General features: G+C 40.7%; 1 protein-coding gene across 2 annotated transcripts in view; it reads left to right on the top strand.

Moving 5' to 3' along the window:
* The window catches only part of LOC126267128 (uncharacterized), a 58,411-nt gene that overhangs the window by 16,717 nt on the left and 15,227 nt on the right, over positions 1-26,467 (top strand). For both annotated transcript variants that reach the window (XR_007548961.1, XM_049972050.1), the window contains exons 2-3: positions 315-1,196; positions 15,286-15,462. Coding sequence is in view for 1 of the 2 variants with exons in the window: in XM_049972050.1 (XP_049828007.1) it covers positions 337-1,196; positions 15,286-15,462 (1,037 nt within the window). In the remaining variant the exon portion in view is untranslated. The remainder of the gene's footprint in view (positions 1-314; positions 1,197-15,285; positions 15,463-26,467) is intronic.

The raw sequence follows: 26,467 nt of genomic DNA, 5'->3' as shown, positions 1-26,467 counted from the left end.
ATATTCTCTGGCCTCTTTTTGTGGCATTAAGTGTACTTTTGACAGTATCTGTCACATGGTCTGGGAGATTGCTGAAGTTAAATAAAAAATTGATATTCATTTACCACTTAAGTTACTTTTTAAAATAACAACACTCACCTACATGTTAATAGTTGTAATTCTGTTTCATTTTAAGATACATTGGGAGATAAGTTTTCCTGATTTATTTATTGTGATCATTGTGGACTTTTAAAGTCTTTATCATTCTACCTGCTCAGTCTGTAATGAAAGTATTGTGTTATGCTTGAAGAATTTTGATTTATCTTTCTTTTCAGAAACAGTCATTCACCTCCAAAAATGGCCAAAGAATATATTACAGGCAAAAGCTGGGTTGAGTTAATGGAGGAAGAGGAAGAAATCTCAGAAGAACTACAATCTCGGGATAAAGAATTAGCCGAGGAAGAGAGGCTTCTAGCTGAGGATGACTTGGATACCATGGGAGAAAGCCTAGAAGCTAAAAAAGAAAATTTTGATGCTGATGAGGTGACTAAGAAAAGTGAAGAACAAAAGCTGCACGAAGCTGATGTACAAGAGCATTCCAGAACTGAATTGAAGGGAAAACCTGAAGTTTCTGATATTAAAGTGAAAACAGAAATTGAAGCTTCTTCAACCCATGAGTTGTCTACAAAAGCTATTTTGCCAAATGATAAAATCAAGAGTGAGCCAGGCACTCATATTAGATGTAATGGAGATGCTTCAGTTGTTGGTATCAAGCAAGAGACAAATGTGTTTACTATAAAGATAAAAAGTGAAGTTGAGGAAATTGATGATGATAATGATCGAATTTCAAAAGAACTGGATCTCATGGAAAATGAGCTGTTTAATGTACAAGAGGAAAACAGTGATTCCGTAAAAGACAGGGTTAGCGATTTTGTAAAAGTTGGCATTAGTGATGCTGTAAAAGATAATGTTGTTACGAAATGTAAAGACAGTCTCATTGTAGAGAGCAGTGCCAATAGTGTCGCTAATGAAACTGAAACACACACATTTGTTCACCCAGAGACAATGGTTAATGGTGATCATAAAGCTTCTGATAAGATGGATGATACGAGACATGTTTCAACTAGCACACAGACTTCACCAAGGAAAAATAGAAATACTCGTAAAAGGAAAAGTTCGTCCAATGTAGGAAACAACAGAAGGAAATATTCTTGCAGGTTGGTGGTAATAATTTCTTTGGTTTAATTTAGTTACTTTTATTAATAATTTCCTGTTAAATCTGTTCCACATCCATATATTATGCTAAAAACTATTCAAAAGTAACAGCACCATATACGTACAAAAAAAATTAAGGCATTAGTGCCTAAAAGGTTTTGAGTGCTTTCAAATACTTTTCAGTTATGACTGGCCACGTGTAACACATTAAGTAAAATTTTTGAACACTTACTAATCAGGAACACAGATACCGCTTCATCATGTTATAGTCCATTTCCAGTATTGGGGAGGGGGCCCTCTGAAATATTTCATGATTCTGGCTGTAAAAATTTAATACTAAGAACAGTTGGTAGAGCCCTTCTCTTCAGTCCCCAATTACCCATAAGGTAATCAGTTTGTAGCATTGCTTAGTGAGGAATAAATATAGATGGACTGCTCATTAATCAACCATATAGATCATAGTGTGGTGAGTCAGTGTCTGCAACATTTTAAGCATGATATGCTGACACACTGCTAAGTGACAGTATTAACAGAGGTCTATGCTATCATGTGATGAACAAGAAAATTGATAGTAGCGATCCTATGCTGTGACATATACAATAATTCGTTTTTGATAGAGATTGCTGTGAGCTCAGCCCAGACAGGATTTAGTGCTGTTCACATTTCTCACCAAACATTAGGAACCATTGTAGAAAAGTGTATCTTGGATAGGCTTGTCGTTGGCCCTCCTTCCATGAAAATTTATTAAGATTCGGAGACTGAAACTGAAACTTCAGTAGTGACGTAGAAGCTGTTAGGCACACCCAACGATTACCACACCCTCCTCACTGTTCTTAAGTTTGGCTGAATAAACAATAACTTGACTCCTAGAAACTCACATTGTTCCCTTTTTTTTACGCAGTAAGTTGTAGAATTTTAGGATTTGAAGATGTATTACTTGAATTGAGACAGTAGTAATATAATATCAAAAGGAATGTATTATAGTTATAATTATGGAGGGAAAAGTAGAGCAGAATGTAGTTAAAATTAGATCTTTTTTATTACAAAAGAACTGAACAAGGAGGAAACTAATGTGCAGGCTATATTGTATTTGAAGAAAATTAATGTTACATATATGGAAGGAATCTTCAACATAACAATAGGACTTGTTTGAAGACTGAATAAATGACATTCTAGGGAATTAATTCAGGTCAATGCAACAAGATGTTATAATTCTGATAATGTAGTTACAGGAACTGGTAAATAACAGCCGATCCCATTGCAAGACAATAAAGGGGTTTTCGAATACAGTAACGGAACAAAAACTAAAGAATGATTCCTCATTGGAAAAAAAAGGTGTGAAAACAGAAATGATGCTATTTTCCCAAGATCACAGAATTTGCCAATGAAGAGCATGTTTTACGTTAACAGACAAGAGTCTCACTGACATGATACATAATTTGGGGTCTATATCATGTTTCATTCAGGCCGAATCTTCTCACGAAATTTCAGTCATCATCTTTCTCTTCCGAATGTGAAAATATTTTGTTGACGCCGACCTACACAGGGAGAAGCGATCATCATAATAAAATAAGGGAAATCGGAGCTTACACAGAAAGATACAGGTATTCGTTTTATCCGTGTGCTGTTGGAGATTGAAATAATTGAAAATTACTGTGAAGCTGTTTCAATGAACATTACATTCTTCCAGGCACCTAAGTGTGATTTTCAGAGTATCCATTTAGATATAGAAATTGTTCTAGAAGAAAAAAATAGAATTGGCAAACACAGGCACCTAAATAAGAAACTGATTTTATCATACAATAAAGAAGTATTACAGGATGGTCCGAAACTTATTTCAAATTGCAAATCATCACTGACAAGTAACAGACAGAAAGAAAGATATAAGGTTGGGAAAGGAATGAATTTGTGAGAACAGAATTCATATATGTTAATTGTAAGACTTTAGTAAATAGTTAGGGAGATATATAGATACTTGTATATACAAAAACATCACATTATTGGAAATCTCCATTGAGTTAGGTAACTATTAAAGAAGTGAGGAGAGTTTTCATCAAAACAGAACAGGGTCATAATTGAAATTGTTGAATGGAACAAAACTATTCATAACTGTCTGTTGGAGGATATAAGAAGATAAAATGAAGATTTTTTTTAGAAAAACAGTTGAAAAATAAATAGGTGCTACAGCATTATTCCTTTGTCTCTTTAGCTGATGCATTGCAGTAATAAAGAATGTGATTCGACATCGGCTACAAACTTATTCTGGAAGACCAGTTTTAAAGATTACCTTAACAAATGCACCAGACCAGACATTAAAATAGCCCAAAAAATTGGCACTTGAGAGAATTGCCACTGAGTACAGCTGTAAAATATGAAACCTTAACACTTACGTCACATTCTGCAGTACTGTTCAAAGATAACACTACAGTGTTGCAGTTTTTTTATACGCAGCCCCCCTACGGGCCCTGAGGTTAGAATAGGTCCAAGGTATTCCTGGCTATCATACGAGGTGACTAAAAGGAGTCTCACACCTTTCAGCCGTTATGTGATGGTCCCCTGTGGGGTTTGACCTCCATGTTTCAAAATTTTCCCAAAGAACGAGCCAATTGGGGAAGGGCGCCTTACATAGTGCTTAGTGTCCGTCATGCATTGAGATCTTTACCCCAGATTTCTCATTGAGGCATTGTAGTTCTGCTCATCCTCGCATCTCGTGTGCAAGGATACCTTCCTGGGTGTGTTTTCCTCCACCTACTATCCAGTGTCTTTTCTGCGCCGATGATGAGCATGGAATTCTTTGCACCTCATATCCAGCACGCTAGCCAGTCCGTTACGGTGAGGCTGCCATGTACCCTGTTGGTTGTAGCTGCCTGACTACACAGGGATCGCTCTGCTGATGCCTGCACTGTTGACTCCCACATATGCTATGGAATAGATGCCCGTCACCCTGGGGCATTGGGACTCCCGGCAATGGCCATCTTGCTAGGTGGCCTTTGCTACGGCTGGGTGGTGCCCATGGAGAGGGCCCCTGTTCGGAATGGGTGGCATCAGGGCAGATGACACGCCGTGAAGTGTAGTACGTCATCTCTTGCTAGTGATCCGGCGCCAGCAGTCTCTAAGTGGGCAAGTCTTAACTTCAATGCTAAGAAATATGACCCAAAATCGTTCACCTCCCTGGCCACACCATGGGAGGAGCGCCAGGCTAAGGATGGTAGTGAAGCTTATTCATCCTGTACCTCATATGTACGAGAGTTGATGGGGAATCTTTCCTGTCCATGAAGCCTCAGTTTTTTGTGGAGCATTTAGAAGACAAGTTTTGGGAGGTGGAGGGCTTGTCCAAAATGCGCTCTGAGTCAGTCTTGATAAAAACACCATCCTCTGCCCAGTCATGGGCATTACTTGCTTGTAACAAGTTACAATCACGCCCCATAAGAGCTTAAATATGGTCCAGGGTATTATATTCCACAGGGACCTTCTTTTGGCCGAGCTGCACGCCAATTTAGAGCTGTGAGGTGTTCATTTCATTCGGCGTGTCCATCGGGGTCCGAGGGGTAATCAGGTTGCCACTGGTGCCTTCATCTTGGACTTCGAGGGTGACACATTGTCCGAGAAGGTCAAGGTGATGGTCTACCGCTGTGGTGTCAAGTCATAGATACCTCCCCCGATGCGGTGCTTTAAGTGTTGGAAGTTGGGTCATGTGTCTTCCCGCTGTACTTACAGCTTCACATGTCGAGATTGTGGACGTCCATCACATCCCAATACTTCGTGTGCGCCAGCTCCCACCTGTGTTATGTTCACTAGACTGCAGGATTTTACAGAAAGAGAGGAAAATCATGGAATATAAGATTGTGGACCAACTGACCTACACTGAGGCTAAGAGGAAATTTGAGCACCTACATCCTGTGCTATGACCATTTCTTAAGCTGCCGCTACGAGAACAGTTGTCGCCCCTTCGGTTCCATGAGGAAGCTGTCTCCTCTCAGAACCAGAAGACGTACACCCGCCCCCTTGATGGTGGGTGGCACTTCCCTCCCTGTTGCTCCCGCACCAGCTACATCAGGAGTGACACCCCCCCCCCCCCCCCCAACTATCAGGGATATCAGTCCCCACTTCTGAGTCGGAGAAGCATAAGTCTTCTTTGGCTCCTCTCGCTAGAAATGCGTCCCTTGAGTCATTCTCTTCCCTGGTTTCTGCTAGTGGGAGAGATGACACTCGCCAGTGACTGAAGAGCCCAAAAGCAGCTGGTCATATGGCTTCACGGTCATCCTCAGTCCCAGAGACTGAATCAGTGAAGTCCTCCCAGCCAGGGAAACCCAGGGAGCAGCAAGAGAAATCCAAAAACATGGTCCCCAAGACCAAGGCAGTTGCACTGGCACCCACACCACCGCTACCTACAAGCTCTTTATCTGCAGATGAGGTGGAGATTCTGGCGTCCGCTTAGTACTTGGATCTCTCCGGACCCTCAGACACAATGGATATATACTGCTCAGGCAATAAGTCGGTGGCAGTAGGTGACCCTGAGGTGTAAACTGCCACATTGAATGTTCCATGCCTTCCCAGTCACACGATTACGTCATCCTCCAGTGGAATTAGCGACTCTGATTGATCAACACCCTAAACCTTTCCAACTTTAGGGAGATTTTAACGCCCATATCCCCTTGTGGGGTGGCACCGTGCTTACTGGCCGAGGCAGAGATGTTGAAACTTTACTGTCCCAGTTCGACCTCTGCCTCTTAAATACTGGGGCCGCCACACATTTCAGTATGGCTCATGGTAGTTACTTGGCCACTGATTTATCAGTTTGCAGCCCAGGACTTCTCCCATCTATCCACCAGAGAGCACGTGATGACCTGTGTGGTAGTGACCATTTCCCCATCTTCCTGTCACTGCCCGCAGATGCCTGCCCAGATAGGCTTTAAACAAGGCAGACTGGGAAACTTTCACCTCTGCTGTCACTGTTGAATGTCTCCCACTCCATAACATTGATGTGATGATTGATCAGGTGACTACAACAATTGTTTCTGTGGCAGAAAACACGATCCCTTGCTCTTTAGGGTGCCTCCCAGTGAAAGGCAGTCCCATGGTGGTCGCTGGAAGTTGATGAAACAATTAAGGAGCGTCGGTGAGCATTACAGTGGCACCCTTCCCTCGAGCACCTCATAGCCTTTAAACGGCTCTGTGCCCGCGTTCACCAACTTCTCAAACATCAGAAGGAGGAGCGTTGGGAGTGAGATGTGTTGACAGTTGTGTGCCATATATATCACTTTCCCAAGCCTGGGCAAAGATCAGATGTGTTTTTGGGTACCAGACCCAAACAGGTGTTCCTAGTGTTAACGTAAATGGCATGTTATGTACCGATGCCAAAGCAATTGCCAAGCACTTTGCTGAGCACCAGTATTCTTGGTAAGCTGCTGGAATTTATGGTGTGTCGGCAGTTGGGTTTGGTCCTGGAGTCACGTGGCTCATTGGCTCCAGGTCAGGGCGGCTTCCGCCAGGGTCGCTCTACCAGCGATAATCTTGTGTCCCTTGAGTCAGTTATCTGAACAGCCTTTTCCAGATGCCAACACCTGGTTGCTGTCTTTTTTGATTTATGAAAAGGATATGACACCACCTGGCGACATTATACGAGTGGGGTCTCCGAGGCCCGCTCCCGATTTTTATCCAAAATTTCCTGTTGCTCCGTACTTTCCGTGTACAAGTTGGTGCCTCCCATAGTTCCTACAATAACCAGGAGAATGGCGTCTCGCAAGTCTCTGTATTGGTTGTATCTCTATTCTTAGTGGCTACTAATGGTCTAGCAACAGCTGTAGGGCCTTCCGTCTCACCTTATCTGTGTGCAGACAACTTCTGCATTTCATACTGCTCCACCAGTACTGGTGTTGCTGAGTGGCACCTATAGAGAGCCATCCACAAGGTGCAGTCAGGCGCTCTAGCTCGTAGTTCCCAGTTTTCGGCCACAAAGTCGTGTGTTACGCATTTCTGTTGGCATCTTACCGTTCATCCAGAACCAGAACTTTACCTTAATGATGATCCACTCACTGTAGTGGAGATTTATTGATTTTTAGGACTGGTTTTCGACACCTGATAGACTTTGCTTCCTCACCTTCATCAGCTTAAGCGAAAGTGCTGGCAGCACCTCAATGCCCTCCGCTGCCTAAGCAACACCAACTGGGGTACAGATTGCTCTATGCTGCTGCAGCTCTGCAGGGCACTTGTTCAATCCCACCTTGACTATGGGAGTCATGTTTATGGTCAGGTGGCGCCCTCAGTGTTGTTTACTCGGCCCAGTGAACCACTGTGGTGTTCACCTAGCAGCAGGAGCTTTTGGGATAAGTCTGTTGAACAGCGACCTTGTGGAAGTCGGAGTTCCTCTGTTGCAGGTTAGGCGTGCACAAATGCTGGCCAGTTATGTTGCACATGTTTGTAGTTCTCCTGCACATCCGAATCACCATCTCCTTTTCCCACACCAGGCAGTTCATCTTCGGCATCGGCGACCCAGCTCTGGGCTTCCAAATTCAGTTTGTGTCCGATCCCTTTTTTCCAAACTGGAGACCTTGACTTTACCACCTATACTTGAGGTCCAGACACGTACACCTCCATTGTGTACATCTAGACCATGGGTTCGCCTGGACCTTGCCAATGGCCCTAAGGAATCATTTAACTCCAAGGTTCTCCGCTGCCACGTCCTCTCGATTCTTGACATGTACCAAGGCCACGAAGTGGTTTACACCAATGGGTAGATGCCTGATGCTCACGTCAGCTTCGTGTACGTCCATGGAGGACATATTAAACAGCGTTCCTTGCCCGCTGGCCGCAGTGTTTTCGTTGCCAAGCTGGTGGATATTTCTCATGCTCTTGAGCACATCCGTTCATGCCCTGGAGAGTAATTTCCTCTGTGTACTGACTCCTTGAGCAGCCTACAAGCTATTCACCTGTGCTACCCTCGTCATCCTTTGGTAGCGACCATCCAGTAGTCCATCTATGCCCTGAAACGGTCCAGTCGTTCAGTGGTGTTCGTCTGGACCCCAGGTAACATCGGAATCCAGCCAATGCACTTGCCGACAGGCTGGCCAAACAGGCTACACGGAAACCACTTGTGGAGATCGGCTTCTCTGCAGTTGACTTGCATTCAGCACTATGCTGCAGGGTTTTGCGGATTTGGGAGACAAAGTGGCATAACCTCAGCACGCACAACAAACTGCGTGCCATTAAGGAGACTGCAAATTTGTGGCAGTCCTCCATGCGGGCCTCTTGCAGAGACGCTGTGGTTCTCTGCTGGCTCTGCATTGGCCACACTTGGCTGACACAGGGCTATGATGACCCACCTAAGTGTAGGTACGGCACCTGGCTGACAGTGGCCCATATCTTGGTGAGTTGTCCTCCTTTGTCTGCCCTGCGGCGGAGTCTTCAGTTACGGGACTCGTTGCCATTAATTTTAGCTGACAAAGCCTCGTCGGCTAATTTAGTTGTACGTTTTATACATGCCAGTGGGTTTTATCATTCTATATAAGGTTTAGTTCATGTCCTTTGTCCCTTTGTGTTCTCCACTCTAATTCTTTTAGGGGGGATATTTTAATGTGTTACAGAGTGGCTGGGTTTTCCTTTTTATTCTCGTGGTCACCCAGCCATGGTCACTTGCTCTCTTGTTTTTACCCCTTCTACCAGTTTCTTGCTTTTCTTTGTGGTTATCTTTTCCTGTACATTGTCCATAGTATTGTTGGTTGTCCTTCTGTCATTCTTCTGGCTCTTTCTTTCTCCTGTTATTGTACTGTATGTAAACCGACCAATCCCTACCGTATATGTTGTGAGACTTTCCCAACTGAGGCAAACAGCAATTATAGGACTGCAAGTATGCACACCGAAATTGTTTTAAATGAAAGGTGGGCCTTTTGGCAAATTACTTCCTGTATTTGATGGGAATGGGTTTCATTGTTTAGCAGATGACAGGCTGCTGGTGGCCATGTGTGTTTCATTGTGTTCTATGTTGTTATATTTTAAGGTGCATTATGTGCAATGATGGCTGGTGGCTCTTAAAGAAAGTACATTGAAATTCATAGGTGGCTAATGACCTGCACTGACTTCACTGGGGTAGCACTTACTACCTACGGCCAGACGATTTGTTTGTAATAAGTGGTGATATACATAAAGCTTACTTATGAATCAGTCTATCTGTTAATGAAAACCATATCAAAATCCCTACAGTAATACCTGAGGTTATTCATAATTTGGAAACAGAAAATGAGGTGGGGGCTTTGATTTACACTACTAGCCATTAAAATTGCTACATGCAGATGATAAATGGATATTCATTGGATAAATATATTATACTATAACTTAGATGTGATTACATTTTCACGCAATTTGGGTGCATAGATCCTGAGGAATCAGTCCCTTAATACGCCTGGGCATTGAGTCAAACAGAGCTTGGATGACGTGTATAGGTACAGCTGCCCATGCAGCTTCAACACGATACCACAGTTCAAGAGTAGTTGACTGGCGCATTGTGACGAGCCAGTTGCTCAGCCACCACTGACCAGACGTTTTCAATTGGTGAGAGATCTGGAGAATGTGCTGGCCAGGGCAGCAGTCAAACATTTTCTGTATCCAGAAAGGCCCGTACAGGACCTGCAACATTCGGTCGTGCATTATCCTGCTGAAATGTAGGGTTTCGCAGGGATCGAGTGAAGGGTAGAGCCACGGGTCGTAACACATCTGAAAAGTAACGTCCACTGTTCAAAGTGCCGTCAATGCAAACAAGCATGTTGTAGGTGTCACCAGCGGCGCCAACCTTGTGTGAATGCTCTGAAAAGCTAATCATTTGCATATTACAGCATCTTCTTCCTGTCAGTTAAATTTCACGTCTGTAGCACGTCATCTTCGTGGTGTAGCAGTTTTAATGGCCAGTAGTGTATAACATGTACAGATAACAGAAAAGAAAAGTAATATGGAAGTCTGCTTTCATAGATTATTTGAACAATTATTTGAGATGCAGTTGCTTGAGTTCTAACTATGTGCTTGACTTAATAGAAACTAAGAATAAGTCTCTGCAAAGTATTACAAAGAATAAAATAAGGCTCGAAGCAGACAACCAGAAGAAACATCCTACAAATTTATGTAATGTGCATGAAAAAACTGTGGACAAATATTCGTGCTTTGCTGACTTAAAGCATAATAGTTGAGGAGTCTGCCATCAGAACAACTGAAAAAGATGACACAGGTGGAATAGATCAACAGACTATTAGAAATTGAAATGGAGGAGGAAGCAAAATATTCACATTTGATAACAAGACATAATTTGTAGTGGTTTCTGCCATTCTCGAATTTGTTACGTCCATGGATGTTAAGCTATTATCATTTTTTGTTGAAGTTTTGAAAACAATTTTTTGTCTAAAATAAAATTATTCAGTGAAAGCCATTCAACCTTCAAATGCCTGTTTAAGAACATTCCTTAAGTGTTTTGCAGTTTCAGGAATAATCACTGAATTGCATTTGTTTTAAAATGTGAAATAAATATCTGAAATGGGTAGGACAGTTGCTGGTTATTAGGTAACAGAATATTATTGTCTGCCTTGTAGCTGCAGACAATACATTAAGCATAGCAGTCTTGCATAACAATCCAACAGAGATACTCACTATTTTCCAAGCAAAAAGTCAAAATCTTGCTACAATATTCTTCTGAAATTTGCAAATAAAACATTGCTGTCACGTTATATTTCTCGCACATGGTACCTCTTTTATTGCGAAACTATTTTATTCACAGCCACTTCCTTCTGTTTCTGTCACAATTTCATCACAATCAACATAGCACAAATTGCCAAACAAAGAAGTGGTTGCGTAGCAGACTGTGTGAACAGTTAGGCAATGTGTTCACAAGTGCTGTTGTTCCCATGGGTTTATGCTCGCATACGAGGAAGAAGGCATCATATAGATATACTTGAAATGGAAGAGATAGACAGTGCGAGAAATTATAAGAGAAGTGGCTTGATTTTATTCCCTAAAAACAAAACATTTGCACAAGTATAAAGCTTGCTTAAGCAATGTCTATAAATGCACATGCAAAAATAAACAATGAATACATATATCATTAATCTAACAATATTTCGAAAAGGATAGATTGCAAATCACGACATACAGGAGACATTGAGTCACCAATCGGAAAGGCTGCTATACTTTTAAGCTTTCGGCCAAAAGGCCTCCTTCTGAAGTAGAACACACACACACACACACATACACATATATGCAGCGGTCAGACACAGTGCACGCATGAATGTGAGTGGTGCTTGTGTGAATGTGTGTGTTTTCTATTTCAGAAGAAGCCCTTTTGGCCAAAAGCTTAAATATGTAGCAATCTTTCCGTTGTGACTGTCTGCAACTTGTCTCCTCTACATGGTGGGTATCAATCTATCTATAATACACATTGTTGTACTTCATCCTGGCTTCCAGTTGTGATATAATTAATCTGTAATTAGAAACTATGCTTATAGAATACTTCCAGGATACAAAAACAGTTTTGGATTAATGAATTTCTTACACATTTCCTAAAATTCTTCAGCTCCATACTCTTAACTGAGTGTGACCCATCTATTTTATAATAATAATAATAATAGTAATAATATTTATTCAACATTGAATAATCGGATACAATCCCTAGAAATATACAGTTTCAAGACATCATACAGATTATTCTTCTGAATAGGTTCTGCATTTCAACAAGGCTTGGATATTTCCCTTAAATGTGAAAGGTGCAAGAGGTAAAGAATCAAGGTCAACTTTTTAATATTTTCTAGCAGTGTCGTGTTATTGGGTCCTGTTAATTAACAGTGAAAAGTCAAGGCAAGCATTCGTCAAGGCACACATGTCTGTAAACAAAACAACCACAGTCTATTTACTTTATAGAATGTATTACATTATACATAGCTATTTGTCGTAGAAAAATGTAAACACCACCAATAACATAGGACTCCTGGGAGTCATTGTAAGTAGTGTGACTGTTGTGGTTGTAGAACAAGTTCTGGCAACTACCATTTCTCATATTTGTCTTACCTTCATTGGACATTTCTTTCTGTATTCTGTACTTGAACCTGTCTTGGAAACATTCGATGACATGGAAGGGGCTTGGTTTTACGCAGCATCTTTTCATTTGCTCATTCCAGTTGCTGGTTGATTAAATGTGAGCTTTCTGATTTATGAAACCCGTATCTTTGTCCCATTCCATGTACTGTGCCCTCCAATGGGAAAGGTACCTTGATTCAGATCTGTTGTAGTTATGAACCATAGCATGGATGAGGTGAATAATCACAATTTTTATTCTGGCAAGGGTAAGAAGTGCAAATGTTGAACTTGAAGAGCCCAGAATATAAAAGCAGAAGTCAAACAACACTTCATCAGCTCCGTTTTTGGCTATGGTCTCATCATAGGTATAAAAGTATACTTCTCTGGAAGTGAAAACATGCACATTAAAAGTGTAAAAAAGACAGTTGTCACTTGCAGTATACATCATTATAGGTAATATTAGGTACCGGAAGATTTTTCATGAAAGCTATTCATATTGCCCCATTTTCATCATTTTGCCTACATTTAATTTTGGCTTCACGTTTTTCCTTGGTAAAAAACTTAAAGCTTTTGCTTATGTAATAAATCAAGAGCTTACAGCCACTTAGTTTCTTCATTAACTTCTTTTGCACTACTGCTACACTATATGATCAAAAGTATCTGGACACCTGGCTGAAAATGACTTAAGACTTCATGGCGCCCTCCATCGGTAATGCTGGAATTCAATATGGTGTTGGCCCACCCTTAGCCTTGAAGACAGCTTCCACTCTTGCAGGCATACGTTCAGTCAGGTGCTGGAAGGTTTCTTGGGGAATGACAGCCTATTCTACACAGAGTACTGCACTGAAGAGAGGTATCGATGTTGGTCGGTGAGGCGTGGCACGACGTCGGCATTCCAAAACATCTCAAAGGTGTTCTATAGGGTTCAGGTCAGGACTCTGTGCAGGCTAGTCCATTACAGGGATGTTATTGTCATGTAACCACTCCACCACAGGCTGTGCATTATGAACAGGTGCTTGATCGTGTTGAAAGATGCAGTTGCCATCCCTGAACTGCTTTTCGACATTGGGAAACATGAAGGTGCTTAAAACATCAATGTAAGCCTGTGCTGTGATAGTGCCATGCAAAACAACAAGGGGTGCAAGCCCCCTCATTGAAAAACATGACCACAGCATAACACCACCGTCTCTGAGTTTTACTGTTGGAACTATGCACTCTGGCAGATGAAGTCCATGGGCATTCGCCTTACCCACACCCTTCCATGGGATCGCTGCATTGTGTATCATGATTCATCACTCTACACAATGTTTTCCCATTGTTCAGTCGTCCAATATTTATGCTCTTTACACGAAGCAAGGCATCATTTGGCATTTACTGGCATGACATGTGGCTTATGAGCAGCCAATCGACCATGAAATCCAAGTTTTCTCACCTCCCTCCTAACTTTCATAGTACTTGCAGCGGATCCTGATGCAATTTGCAATTCTTGTTTGATGGTCTGTATAGATGTCTGTGTATTACACATTATGACCCTCTTCAACTGTCAGCGGTCTCATGTCAGTCAACAGACGAGGTCCGCCTGTACAGTTTTGTGCTGTATGTGTCCCTTCATGTTTTCACTTCAATTCACTATCACATTGGAAACATTGGACCTAAGGATGTTTAGTAGTGTGGGAATCTCACATACAGGCGTATGACACAAGTGACTCCCAATCACCTGACCATGTTAGAAGTCCGTGAGTTCTGCGGAGTGCCCCATTCTGCTCTCTCACTATGTCTAATGGCTACTGAGGTCACTGATATGGAGTACCCAGCAGTTAATGGCAGCACAATGCACCTAATACGAAAAACATTTGTTTTTAGGGGTGTCCGGCTACTTTTGATCACAGTGTATTTAAGTTTCCTTGCAAGAAGAAACTGCTTTTTTACTTTGAATTCATTGCAAGCGGAGCAAGTATCTGACGTGAGTTACCCAAAAGCAATATTAAATTTTGTCTGAAATATATCCTGATAAGGCAAAATCAAAAAGCAAAAAATCCAGGAATAATGACAATATATCCAGAGATGTGGTCGTGTGCCTGTGCCTGTGTGTGTGTGTGTGTGTGTGTGTGTGTGTGTGTGTGTGTGTGTTGTCTAATTCAGAAGTGATGGTGTGTAGCAATCTTTTATCATAATATTGTCACGTATTCTGATAAAATTCTTAACAAATGAGAAAATACTGGAAATGTCTCTTGGTGCAATATTATAATTCATTTTTCAGGTATATAAATTTTAGATACATCATGAGGGCTGTAGGGAGAAGGATAGCCTTGCAGCGAACTGATATGGTTCGTTAAATTTTCAGCAGCCTCAGGTGTCGTTTCTTATGGGTCAAGTAGAATGTTCCTCACTAAGTCAGTATGAGCATAACCATCAGTAGAAAGATATTTCTTGATTGTTAACATATTCTGATTTTTTAACCTGTGAACACTCTTGGAGGCATTGTAACAAACTAGAATTTCAGTAACCTTTTGTCCTTCTGTTAATGTACCTCACAGGAATAAGAGTGATCTCTGAGGTTACTATGTTCTTCGGGTTCCCGTGGTCTTCCTCATTTCACAGGCAAATACTTCATTGAACAATAATGCAGTTTGCTACCAGTAAAAATACAAGCCACAATAATGCATAGGTATGTAAACAAGCTGACCAATATTTAAAACAATAAACTGTCCTCAGATTGTACAGAATTACTCTCATTTAAAATGCTTGTGGACTCTGGCTGTTTTTCCACTTCTCAGAGTACTTGTTTTCCCCTAGTTACTTTTTTGTTAATGCTGATTTCTTAAGGGCTACGTGTGGTTTTTTCCTCGTATGAAGCTTCATGAATGTAGTGCTACAAGCATGGAATCCATTACTACCAGGATCTCATATTTCACCAAAAGTAAACTTTGATTGCTTTTCCCTTATACTCTTCATGTGTATTGGTCCAGGATTTCTGTTTAACAGCTGACGCAGTTTGTTGCATGATGTACTGTAATAATATCAACCTTTCCTCATTTCCAGGGATCCATCTGCAAGCAGTAGTAGCAGTGGTCGCAGCAGCAATGCTACGACACCTCGTAAAGAGAAGAAGCCAGTTGAGTATGAAAATGACCCTGAAATTCTAGCTAGGAGGCAGAAACAAATTGATTATGGGAAGAATACAATAGGCTATGATCGCTACAGGCAGCTAGTACCGAAGTAAGTACTTCATAGGCAATACAATATATACAGGATTTGAACATAATGGGTAACATTTTTTAAATATCTGTAAAACTAGTCATATTTGTGTGCCAAATGACATAAGACTTTCAGGGGAGTATTTCTTTTCAATTTATCTTTTTCAGACCCAGGATCTATTTCTCTGGCACAGTATCAGAGTTTATACAAACGTTCCTTTACATTTTAAATGAAGAGGCGTGTTATTGTTATTTTCCCTGCAGTTGTGTTGACTTCCTTTCTTCCAGGCATTTAACACTTTTTTTTTTTTTTCTTCAAGTATGGAAAGTCCTATTCGTTCAGATGACTTAAAAAGTTATGACTATTCATGGAAAACTTATCTGTACGCGTTGATAGAAAACCATAGTAGTTTAAGAAGGCATAGTTGTAAAACACTTAACACACATTTTTTTGCAGTAGAATGGAAAAATTTGTAGAAGTCAACCTCTGGAACAATTATTTTGGCTCTGGGGATTATTTCGAAACACTGAATGCATTACTGACATTGCATCTTGTCATAAGAGGTAGTTTGAAGAAAGGCAAACCAAAATTTATATAATTTTAAATTTAAAGTAAGCTTTCGACAGTGTTGACTGGACTACATACTTTGAAGTTTTGTAGGTAGCAGGTATAAAATACAATTGGTGAAAAGTTTTTTACAGTGTCAGACTACAATTATGAGTTGAAGTACACGAAAGGAAAATAGAAGTGGAGAAGTGAGACAGGGTTGTAGCCTATCTTTAATGTTATTTAGTATGTACGTTGAGAAAGCTGTGAAGGAAAGCACAAAGAAATTTGGAAATGAAATGAAAATTCAGGGAGAGAAATAAATGCTGTGTGGTTCATGTGTGACAATGTAATTCTGTCAGAGTAGCAAAGAGAGGGTGTATACGATCTGGGAAAAACCCAGGAATTTTTTTGTCTTGTAGAAAACTGGGAAAAACTTGCGAATTTTCATTGTTTTAGTTACCAGTTAAATTTTTTGTGATTTTGACTGGTAAGAACCTATACTCTAACAAAGGATATTACTGTATCCCGCTTCTGCAGAATAATACTGCAGCAACAAACGTGAACAAGAGAAAAAAAAATGAAAATAAAACTTAAGTCGCAAAGGAAATGCGCCATATACAACAACAAAATACAGTGCTCATACAAATGTGTACCAACAAAAATGTGTCAAAGGCTTTAGGAAGAATATGTAGTGCTTCCTAACAACAAATTGCCTCCGATGAGCGTGGCGTGACAGCTGTTTACATTAGATTCATTTGAGCAGTTGCGGTTGAGCTCTTGCGCATGCGCCGGTGAGTCACGTATGAGTAGTACCTTCTCCCACTTCTGGCTACAGATGTGTGGCTGGGTGCTACGGTTCGGAAATATCGTAGATCCGGACCTTATGCACAGAGCAGTCTGAGTTGTAGTGGGGAGGTGGGTAGTCTCCAGTGATTTTGCTGTTTCTTCTTCGTTTATTGCTCTCACATTAAATAAAAACAAAACAGATTTCTGTGGCCCTGAGCTACCAAATGCATTAAAATACATTCGCATAATTACAGAAGGCTAAAATATGTTGTTACTTTCAGGTTTTATTTCCACCTTTCTGACAGTCAAGCATTAATCGCCTTGCAGAACAATGAAGTTATTTTTGAAACTTCCTGGCAGATTAAAACTGTGTGCCCGACCGAGACTCGAACTTGGGACCTTTGCCTTTCGCGGGCAAGTGCTCCACCATCTGTGGCTAAGCCATGTCTCCGCAGTATCCTTTCTTTCAGGAGTGCTAGTTCTGCAAGGTTCGCAGGAGAGCTTCTGTAAAGTTTGGAAGGTAGGAGACGAGATACTGGCAGAAGTAAAGCTGTGAGTACCAGGCGTGAGCCGTGCTTTGGTAGCTCAGATGGTAGAGCACTTGCCCGCGAAAGGCAAAGGTCCCGAGTTCGAGTCTCGCTCGGGCACACAGTTTTAATCTGCCAGGAAGTTTCATATCAGCACACACTCCACTGCAGAGTGAAAATCTCATTCTGAAGTTATTTTTGTCAGTATGCTAAAGAGATTTGGTTTTATTAATCTTTTGTGCTGAGGCAGTCAATTTATTTGAAATGAAGTGTGTAATTTCACACTGTTGGCTAGTTTTAACTGTTCGCTGCATTTCAAGTGCAAGTTTTCCATCTTCTAGTTCGTATGCCATTATGCCATAATAAACAACCAAATATGAAATGCAGTACTGGTACTCAAGAAAATTTACATCCAGATCTGGACATAGAATTGTGCACTTTAAGCCGAATTATGCATTTTAGTATGGTTCACAAAATTCCGATGCTCTTGAAGTGTCCTTTGTTGTCTTGTTTCTTTTACGACATAATAAGAGATCTTTTTATGTTTTACACGTACGAACATGCGGGCTTCCTGCATCATCATAGCTGTGAAGGCACGGTGACACCTGTTATCTGGCGCTCTCTGGCAACTGCTGAAATGAACCAATTTCTAACAGGTCACGGGAAAATATTGTGAACGGTAGTGTGAAAAGTGTTACTTTTAAAGAAAATTTCCTTTTACGCAAGATGAACTATGTGCGAGAATGTACGATGAATTTCTTAAATCTCAGAGCGTTTGACTCTCATTTAAAAATCAACTCCTTGAGGATGACCATCTAGAAGAATTTCGAGCCCAGATGATCAGACATTTACGTCGCTAGTAAAAAAATTTACTGGCACATTTGTGTGATGTATCTTAAAGTGTAACATTTGCAAAAATATCAGCATTATATGTGGAAGCTTAGCTTCTCTTGCAGCTTATTAATCTTAGAGACCAATATTATTTTTGAAAGCTTTGTCTTTCTTGTAGCAACACTATGTATATTAATTTAAACCATTAACTTTTCTTTTTTGTGCGTTTGCTCTACTTAAGAGTAATCTTGCTATTGGTTGACTACATCACGTCCTATGCTGTCATCAACTGGTGAGATCACGTGACAAGAGCTATGACTGGCTTTCAAAGGTGCGTCGCAATCTCGATTTCATTGCTTCGTAAAGTAACATGCAGTGTTTGGTGGAAATCGAATTTATACCTCCATAACACGAAAAAATGCAGCGTACATGTTGCTGCACATCAAAGATCTTTCCAAGATGTGTTCCCCCACCCCCTGAGTTTTGTTTTCTAAAGTGCTGGCAAATTCTACGTCTGTGTAGAAAACCATAAACTTTCTAAGAATTGGTAAGTTTTTACAGTGCCGAGGAAAAGTGTAGTGTCACTTAAGACAGAAAAAGCGTATTTTCACTCCGGAGAAAGTGTATTTCAACCGGGAAATCTGGGGATTTTTTTTTTCCTTGTCCATGTATACACCCTGAACGAGCTTGGGAGAACAGTTGAACAGAATGGAGCTTATTAGATGATCATCAACAAAAGCAAAATGGTATCAATAGAATATAGTCAGATTAACTCGTGCTATGCTTGGGGAATTGGATTAGGAAATGAGGCTTAAAAGTAGTCAATGGCTTTTGGTGGTGATGGATGAAGTAGAGAAGCTATAAAGTAGTGTGAAAGTGTTGGTGGAAAAGAGGAATTTGTTAACACTGGATAGTATTAGAACATCCTTCCTGACATTGTTTGTTTGGTGTGTAGCCGTGTACAGAGCTGAAATATGGACGATAAACAGTTCAGACAAGAAGAGAATAGATGCTATTGAAATGCAGTTCTATATGAGAATGCTGATAATTATATGGTTTGGTTTAATAACAATTGAGGAAGTACTGAACTGAATTGGGGAAAAGAGAAATTTATGACATGACATAACATGACTAAAAGAAGGGCTCAGTTGATACGTCTTGTTCGGAGGCAACAAGAGACAGTCACTTTGGTGATGGAAGTGGAAGCAGTGGAGGGTAACCTGTATAGGAAGACATAGGCATGAATACAATAAGCAGGTTCAAATGGATGTAGGGTGCAGTATATATTCAGAAATGAAGAGGTTTGTGCAGTGTAGAGTAGCATGGAGAGCTTCATCAAACCACCACAACAGCAGTACCAGAGTAAAACTGTATTCTTCTAAATATTACTATGATGAGGTAAAGCTGCAACCATAATAACGTTGAATAGGTAGAACAAAATTGGACAAATCTGCTAGGCAGTATTTCATTAGGTTGAGCAAGCATCAGCGTCAGTATTTAAAATTAGCATCTTTTTTAATTATTTCTAACTAAAGTGAATTGGAATTCTATTTTGCGCAGTTTGGCAAAGATAATTAAACAGTGATATTTCATGAACCTAAAATATTTGTGTACCATTGTTTTAAGAAGTTTAGGGAAGTGGTATTAGCTACATCACAACGAGTTGCGCACACACACACACACACACACACACACACACACACACATTTGGAGCCATCTGGATGAAGTTGTCACCAGTTATTTTAACTAGTGTAACATTTCAGATACTGAACATTTCTGTCTGCTTAAAAACCACACTCACATGAGCATAATGAAAGTTAATGCTGTGGTTTGTATTGCTGTATGATATTTGCATTTTTTTAACCTGTTCTATACTGAAACAGAATCAGGAAATAAAATAGGTAAATCTATGGTTGCAAAAGGGAAAAAAGCTCCAGTCCTACCACAAAAGAAAAATCACTGGCAGTATTGGAAATTGAACCCTCCTCAGTTACAGAAGCAGACATTCAAATCCTAGAGCATTATTAATAAATAGGTCAAGGGAGATAGATAAACGTAGGGAACCTAAGGGACGTCAGGAGAAAAAATGAGAGATAAGAGGTGTGAGGGATTGAAAGAAGAAAGGTGATGGAGGAAATATAATTTGAAAGTGATAAATATTATTGAGAGAGTCTGGTTGGGGGCAAAAGAAATACAGTGCAAAACATAAATAGAGATGGAAGTAAGGAAGGTTGTGGAACAGGGTTGATACACTGAGGGGAAGAAAATGGTAGAATTAATGATTCGTTGGGTGGTGAGAGTCAAGTGCATGATAGAGAATCATCCTAGGAGTTCAGAAGCAATGAATCACAGTAAATGGAATGTTTGTACATATTTGTGTTACTTTTATTTCCAGTTTCAGTGATTATTAAATTGTACATGCCAATAGAAACAGAAAAGGTGTTCAATTCTTATAATCCAGTTGCAGAACAAATTGGATAACATTGCAGGAAATAAATACTAGGTTGGCCAAACAGATTTTTAAGGCAAATGTTAGGATGCAAGCAGAGAAGAAGCAGTTGCCAATTTCCTATTCTTCTCCAGCCTCATTAAAGACCATTGAGGATTGGACATGCTGCTATAATCTTCTTTCCTTCCCCAAATGTAGCTTCTAAATTTATGAAAGCGTGTGTATCTATATCAGTTTTCACTCTGCAGCAGTGTGTGCACCAATTTGAATCTTCGTGGCAGATTGAAACTGTGTCAGGCAAGGACTCAATCCTGTTCAGAAAGTAGGAGAGGTGTATTGGTTGAAGTAAAGCTGTGAGTTGTGATGGGACAACCAACTGGTTTTGACAAACAATTGATTAGTTGATTGCTTTTTCATTCAGTCAGTTTTTTGATTGAATGAATGGACTCTGTAGCCCTGCCAGCAATATGAGTGTTAACACTCATTCTCTTGAGTTGAGTGGTTCCACGTACACATTTTGTAGTCTTCATTGTTATATATGAATTGTGGCTAGGTTGCCATCTTTATTAAACACAAGTATCACATCTTATTTCAAGGAGAGGTAACTAAAAATTATGTTTCTAAATGTATTAGTTTGTTGGCAGGAAATGTCATTTTACATTTTACAGGAACTCTAGGTAGACAACTATTGGATACTGTAAGAGCTGTGGACATCAACAGATATGTTGAGAGCCGCGTCGTATGAGGAGGAGGTTACATAATAAACCACTCACCCTTTCCCATTCCCTCTTTTCTGGCAGTTTGCACACATGTCGCGCCAAACAGAGTGCATGGCCGTTTGGTCATCCAGAAGAGCAAGCAAACATAGGAGGTAGTGAGTGCCTGCTGCTAACAGGCAGCAGACAAAACACACAACTTCTTCGCTGCCCTGGTCAGTGACATAGCACGTCTCTGTCAGCGGTCCAGAGGTATACAAGCATGGTGTCAAAATTTGAAATTAAAGGACCGATATATGAATATGAATGGTACCTGTACTTTTTAATACCCATGTAATACTGCATGAGTGTAATTTGTATATATGTAACCAGTAGCATAATTTTCTGCACACAAACAAATTGTTGTATAACTGGTTGAAGGCTACTTTCAAATGGATTTTAATTAATAGACACCATCACACCTCTTCAGGAAAATAGGGTGCAAACAGTCACTAAAGTCAGACGCTGTTGTTTTTTTCTTCACATACCATATTTGCGTGAATATAGGCTGCATGGGAATATAGGGCATACCTAAATTTTTGACACGAGATCATAATAAAAAATAAATCTCGAATATAAGCCACACTAATGAATTTACATAAAAGTTCAATTAAATAGTACTTTCTCCCACCCATTTTCATCTCCCACAAAACTAACGGTGAGTCATCACCAAAAGGACAGATTTCAATAGTAAGTTCAAATAGAAAAGAGTCGAGGCACTGAACCGTAAGGACCCAAAGCACAGACATGGATTTTTGAGGAAAAGAACTGTTTGTGCAAGTAAAGTTTGTAGACAAACCACCTATCTCATACGTCTCTCTCTCTCTCTCTCTCTCTCTCTCTCTCTTAAGCCAAGTGTCGACTTCCTTTGTTTGCTATGAAAAAATAAAGTACCCACTCCATGTTATGAAATTATTAATTAATATTTAGGATGATATTTATTATTCTTCTTAATTCACAATATTTCCATATAAAGGCTAGTGACTGTAGTGTGTTTTGACATTTGTAAAGTTTGTAATTAATGAGAAACTAGAATCAGAACATAAAGAACAGATACTAAACATACCAGACACACAGTTATGACCTATTCCAACACTTCATGATCCTCATTATAATTTTTACCAATCACATTCCATGGCTTGATATTCAGATAAAACTGATAGTATACCTCCAATTACGAATTACTGATACAACTAACATGATACAGACACTTAATTTTGTTGGCAATCCTCCGTAACAGTTGAACAACGCAGACCAACAACATTATGCTTTGTGCCTTGACCCATGAGGAAATGAGTATCAGAGAAATTGGTGAGACAGATTTTCATGAATGTTCGTATATACAATGTGGACCAACAGTATAGACTTAAGTTCGTTCACCTTAAGATTCACCAATGTCAGGAGCATGCATAGATACTAAAATCTCAAAAACAAGAACAGTGTGCTTTAGGCCCTTATGGTTCTCTCTCTCTCTCTCTGTGACAGCTGAAATAATTCAGATTGAAGGCTGCAAAATAGGACGTAGTAACATTTCACCAGTGGAATTCAAAGTTTCATTTGGGTGTTTCAGAAATTTATGCAATGAAATAATCTGTTTGTCACAGAATTACTGTTGTGCAAAAACTGCCTCAAGTTTGTCCTAACAGCTTGATATCTTCTCAAACAATGGAAAATCCAGGATGGAATGTAACATTATTATGAGAAGAAAAGTTGCTACTCACCATCTAGTGAAGATGCTGAGTCACAGATAGGCACAACAAAAAGATTTTCACACTTAAACCTTTTGGCCAATGGCCTTTGCAGTCTGAGGCAATTGAAACCACACTGCGAGCAGCAGCACCAGTGCATGATGTGAGAGGAGGCTGGGGGGGGGGGGGGGGGGGGGGTGAGATGTGTGTGGTGGGGATGGTGGACAGTGAGGTGCTGCAAGTTGGGTGGCAGGCAGTGGATTGGTGGTGGCGGTGGGGGGGGGGGGGGGGGGGGAAGCAACATAAAAGGAGAGAAATAAATACAAAAGAGACTGGGTGTGGTGGTGGAATGACGGCTGTGTAGTGCTGGAATGGGACCAGGCAAGAGGCTGGATGGGTGAGGACAGCGACTAACGTAGAGGGTTATGGGAACGTAGGATGTATTGCAGGGAAGTTCCCACCTGCGCAGTTCAGAAAAGCTGGTGTTGGAGAGGATGATTGTGCCCTCAAATGAGAAATGCCGTGCCCGCTATCCTTCCCACCCCCTCCTGCAGTGGAATGCTGCTGCCCACCAATCCTTCACAATATACTGGTCCAGCCTTACATAATCCCTGCCCCCAATCCCTTGCCTCATATCCCATGCCCCTGTAATAGACCTAGATGCAAGACCTGTCCCATACATCCTCCCACCACCACCTACTCCAGTCTGGTCAGTGACATCACCTATCCCATCAGAGGCAGGGCTACCTGTGAAACCAGTCACTTGATCTACAAGCTAAGCAGCAGCCACTGTGCTGCATTCTATGTAGGCATGACAACCAACAAGCTATCTGTCCGCATGAATGCCACAGACAAACGTATCCATCCAGCCCCTTCCCTGCTCCCATTCCAGCTACACAGCCGTCATTCTACCACCACACACAGTCTTTTTTATTTATTTATTTCTCTCCTTTTCCATTATCCACCACCACCACCACCACCACCACTCCACTGCCCACCTCCCAACCTGCAGCACTTCACTGTCCGCGATCCCCAACACACATCCCTCTCCCTCCCTACCCCAGCCTCCTCCTTTCCCCCACCCAGTCGTCACTCCCATTATGCACTGGTGCTGCTGCTCGCAGTGTGGTTTCAGTTGCCTGAGACTGCAGTCGTGTGTGTGTGTGTGTGTGTGTGTGTGTGTGTGTGTGTGTGTGTGTGAGAGAGAGAGAGTTGCGTTTGCACGTGCGTGCGTGCGTGCGTGCGTGCGTGTGTGTGTGTGTGTGTGTGTGTGTGTGTGTTTGTCCATTGTTGACAAAGGCCATTGGCCAAAAGCTTTAAGTGTGAAAATCTTTTTGTTGTGCCTATTTGCGACTCAGCATCTCCACTATATTGATATCTTTCCAGCTTCATGTGATCCAACTTTGATGCAAAAATGTTTATTAGTGTTCTCAAATAGGAAATACAGACGAAACACTGGTCTATTTTGATTTGCTGAGCAATTTTACAGTAAATAATGTAGGGGAACATTGTGTGCAAATACATACATGCGGTGATGCAAACCAACAGTTCACAGTAATTCTGAGTATGACAGCTGAGGGGCGAAAATTGCCCTGTACATGGTTTCTAGTTGGAAAACCTTTCCCAAGAGAGAAAGCTTCCCAGCTTGTATTCTGCAAGAGTTCGTGACAGTGGGTGGATAACAAAGGAACTAATTGTAGACTGGATTTCAGCAGAGTGGAATAGTGGCTAGAAGATCTTCATCACTCAAAAATCAATGCTTTTGTTGATATTTGTAGTGGGCCCACAGGTGTTCAAGTGAAACAAAAAAATCAAAGAAGGAAACTGTACCTAGTGATTTTTCCTGGCAGCATGACATGGATGATGCAGTCTTAGGATGTGTGTATCGTTATCCATTCAAAGCTGATGTAAGACAATTCTATAGAAATTAGACCATGAACAAAACTACTTAAATGCCAGGACCATCTGTGTCAAAGTGTGCTGTTGGATTTTGACTGGCGGAGCACTATCAAAGGAGCTAGTCCTGAAAAGCTATTTTAAAAAAAACTGGAGTTTCCAAGATTCTTGATGGGATTGAAGATGACTGCCTTTGTGACAGTGACTCGAGCAGCACTGTGGATCATCTAGTGAGGGTGAAGAATTGGATGCTGATGGATGGGTCATTTGGGTAGGAAAAAACAAGCTGATGTTGTTTTGCGAAACAAAGTTGCTTTTATTTTTCAAAAAAGCTGCTTTATTTGTTAACAAGCTGTAAGTGTTTCTGCTTTTTTCTTCTTAAGTCTTTGATGGTTTACAAAAGTAACTGCAGTAACTTCTAATGGCATTAATTTCAACCCACAAGATACGTGTAATGGTCATTTTGAAATTGACGATTTATGATCTGACAGGAAAAATCTCAATTATATGGCGCACCATAGTTTTTTAATCCAAAAGACAAACAAGTCTGGCCTATCCTTACATAAATACAATACTCCTAAGGAACTTAATGTTCAGCATTGCAGTCCCAATGACACATTGGCTTAATTAACTACATCTGATACAACTACAGCAATACATTAACCAGTTTTAAATGATGAAAAGAAGAATTAGTCCATTCAGTGAATAATTAAATATGTGTGTAATATTTATTTTAACTTTGGCATGCTCCCAGATGTAGGGCTACCTTCCGGGGGTATGTGTACCTCGGTTGTATGCCATTGCTTTAGTTAAAACTAATAAAAGTTCTTCTCAGAAGAATGAGTGAATAGCTCATTCAGCTGAAACCCGAAAGTGGGGTTTCAGTTTAAAGGAACAAATATGTGGTTTAACCGACAGAAAAACTTAAGATAGATTTCACTTGAAAAAGAAGGAATCAATAATTCAGTACCTATGCAAAAGTACAACAAATGTATCAGCTGTTTTCATTCAGTTACACCCATATGCTGGGTTCACTCAAAAGAAGTGAATGAATAATAATTGGAACACTAGGTAAAATAACAACTCACTTGATTGTTTTCATATGCTGGCTCCCGCAGACTGAGTTCTCTTAAAATAATGAATTAATAATTCAACCAATACATAATACTGCAGCCAAGAGGTCATGTCGTGATCCTCAGTTTGTTCAGTGAGCCATCCCCCTACATGTTATCACCTCACTGTTGAGGTACAAAGTCATGTGTCGATGGAAATGAGTGGATGAAGTGGTAGACAGTAAGCTGTGTCTTGGTCCACAGTGTGGCTGACAGCTTCATCCTCTGATCAGAGGACCCACTAAGGGTGGTGCTTGTGGCATACAGATTATTGTGCACCACTTTTACTAGACTGTGTTTTGTTTTCAGACCAGTGAGAATTGGAAGATTTGTTAACAGATCGACCCACTAAGTAACATTCAAATGAATGTGATATGCCCAGCATATTTCCTAAGATTTTAGGGAGATGCTCTTAATGTGGTAACGGCATGAC

This window comes from Schistocerca gregaria, chromosome 4 (assembly GCF_023897955.1).
Source record: "Schistocerca gregaria isolate iqSchGreg1 chromosome 4, iqSchGreg1.2, whole genome shotgun sequence".
Classification (NCBI taxonomy): Eukaryota; Metazoa; Arthropoda; class Insecta; order Orthoptera; family Acrididae; genus Schistocerca; species Schistocerca gregaria.
This window is presented reverse-complemented; position numbering and strand designations above follow the sequence as displayed.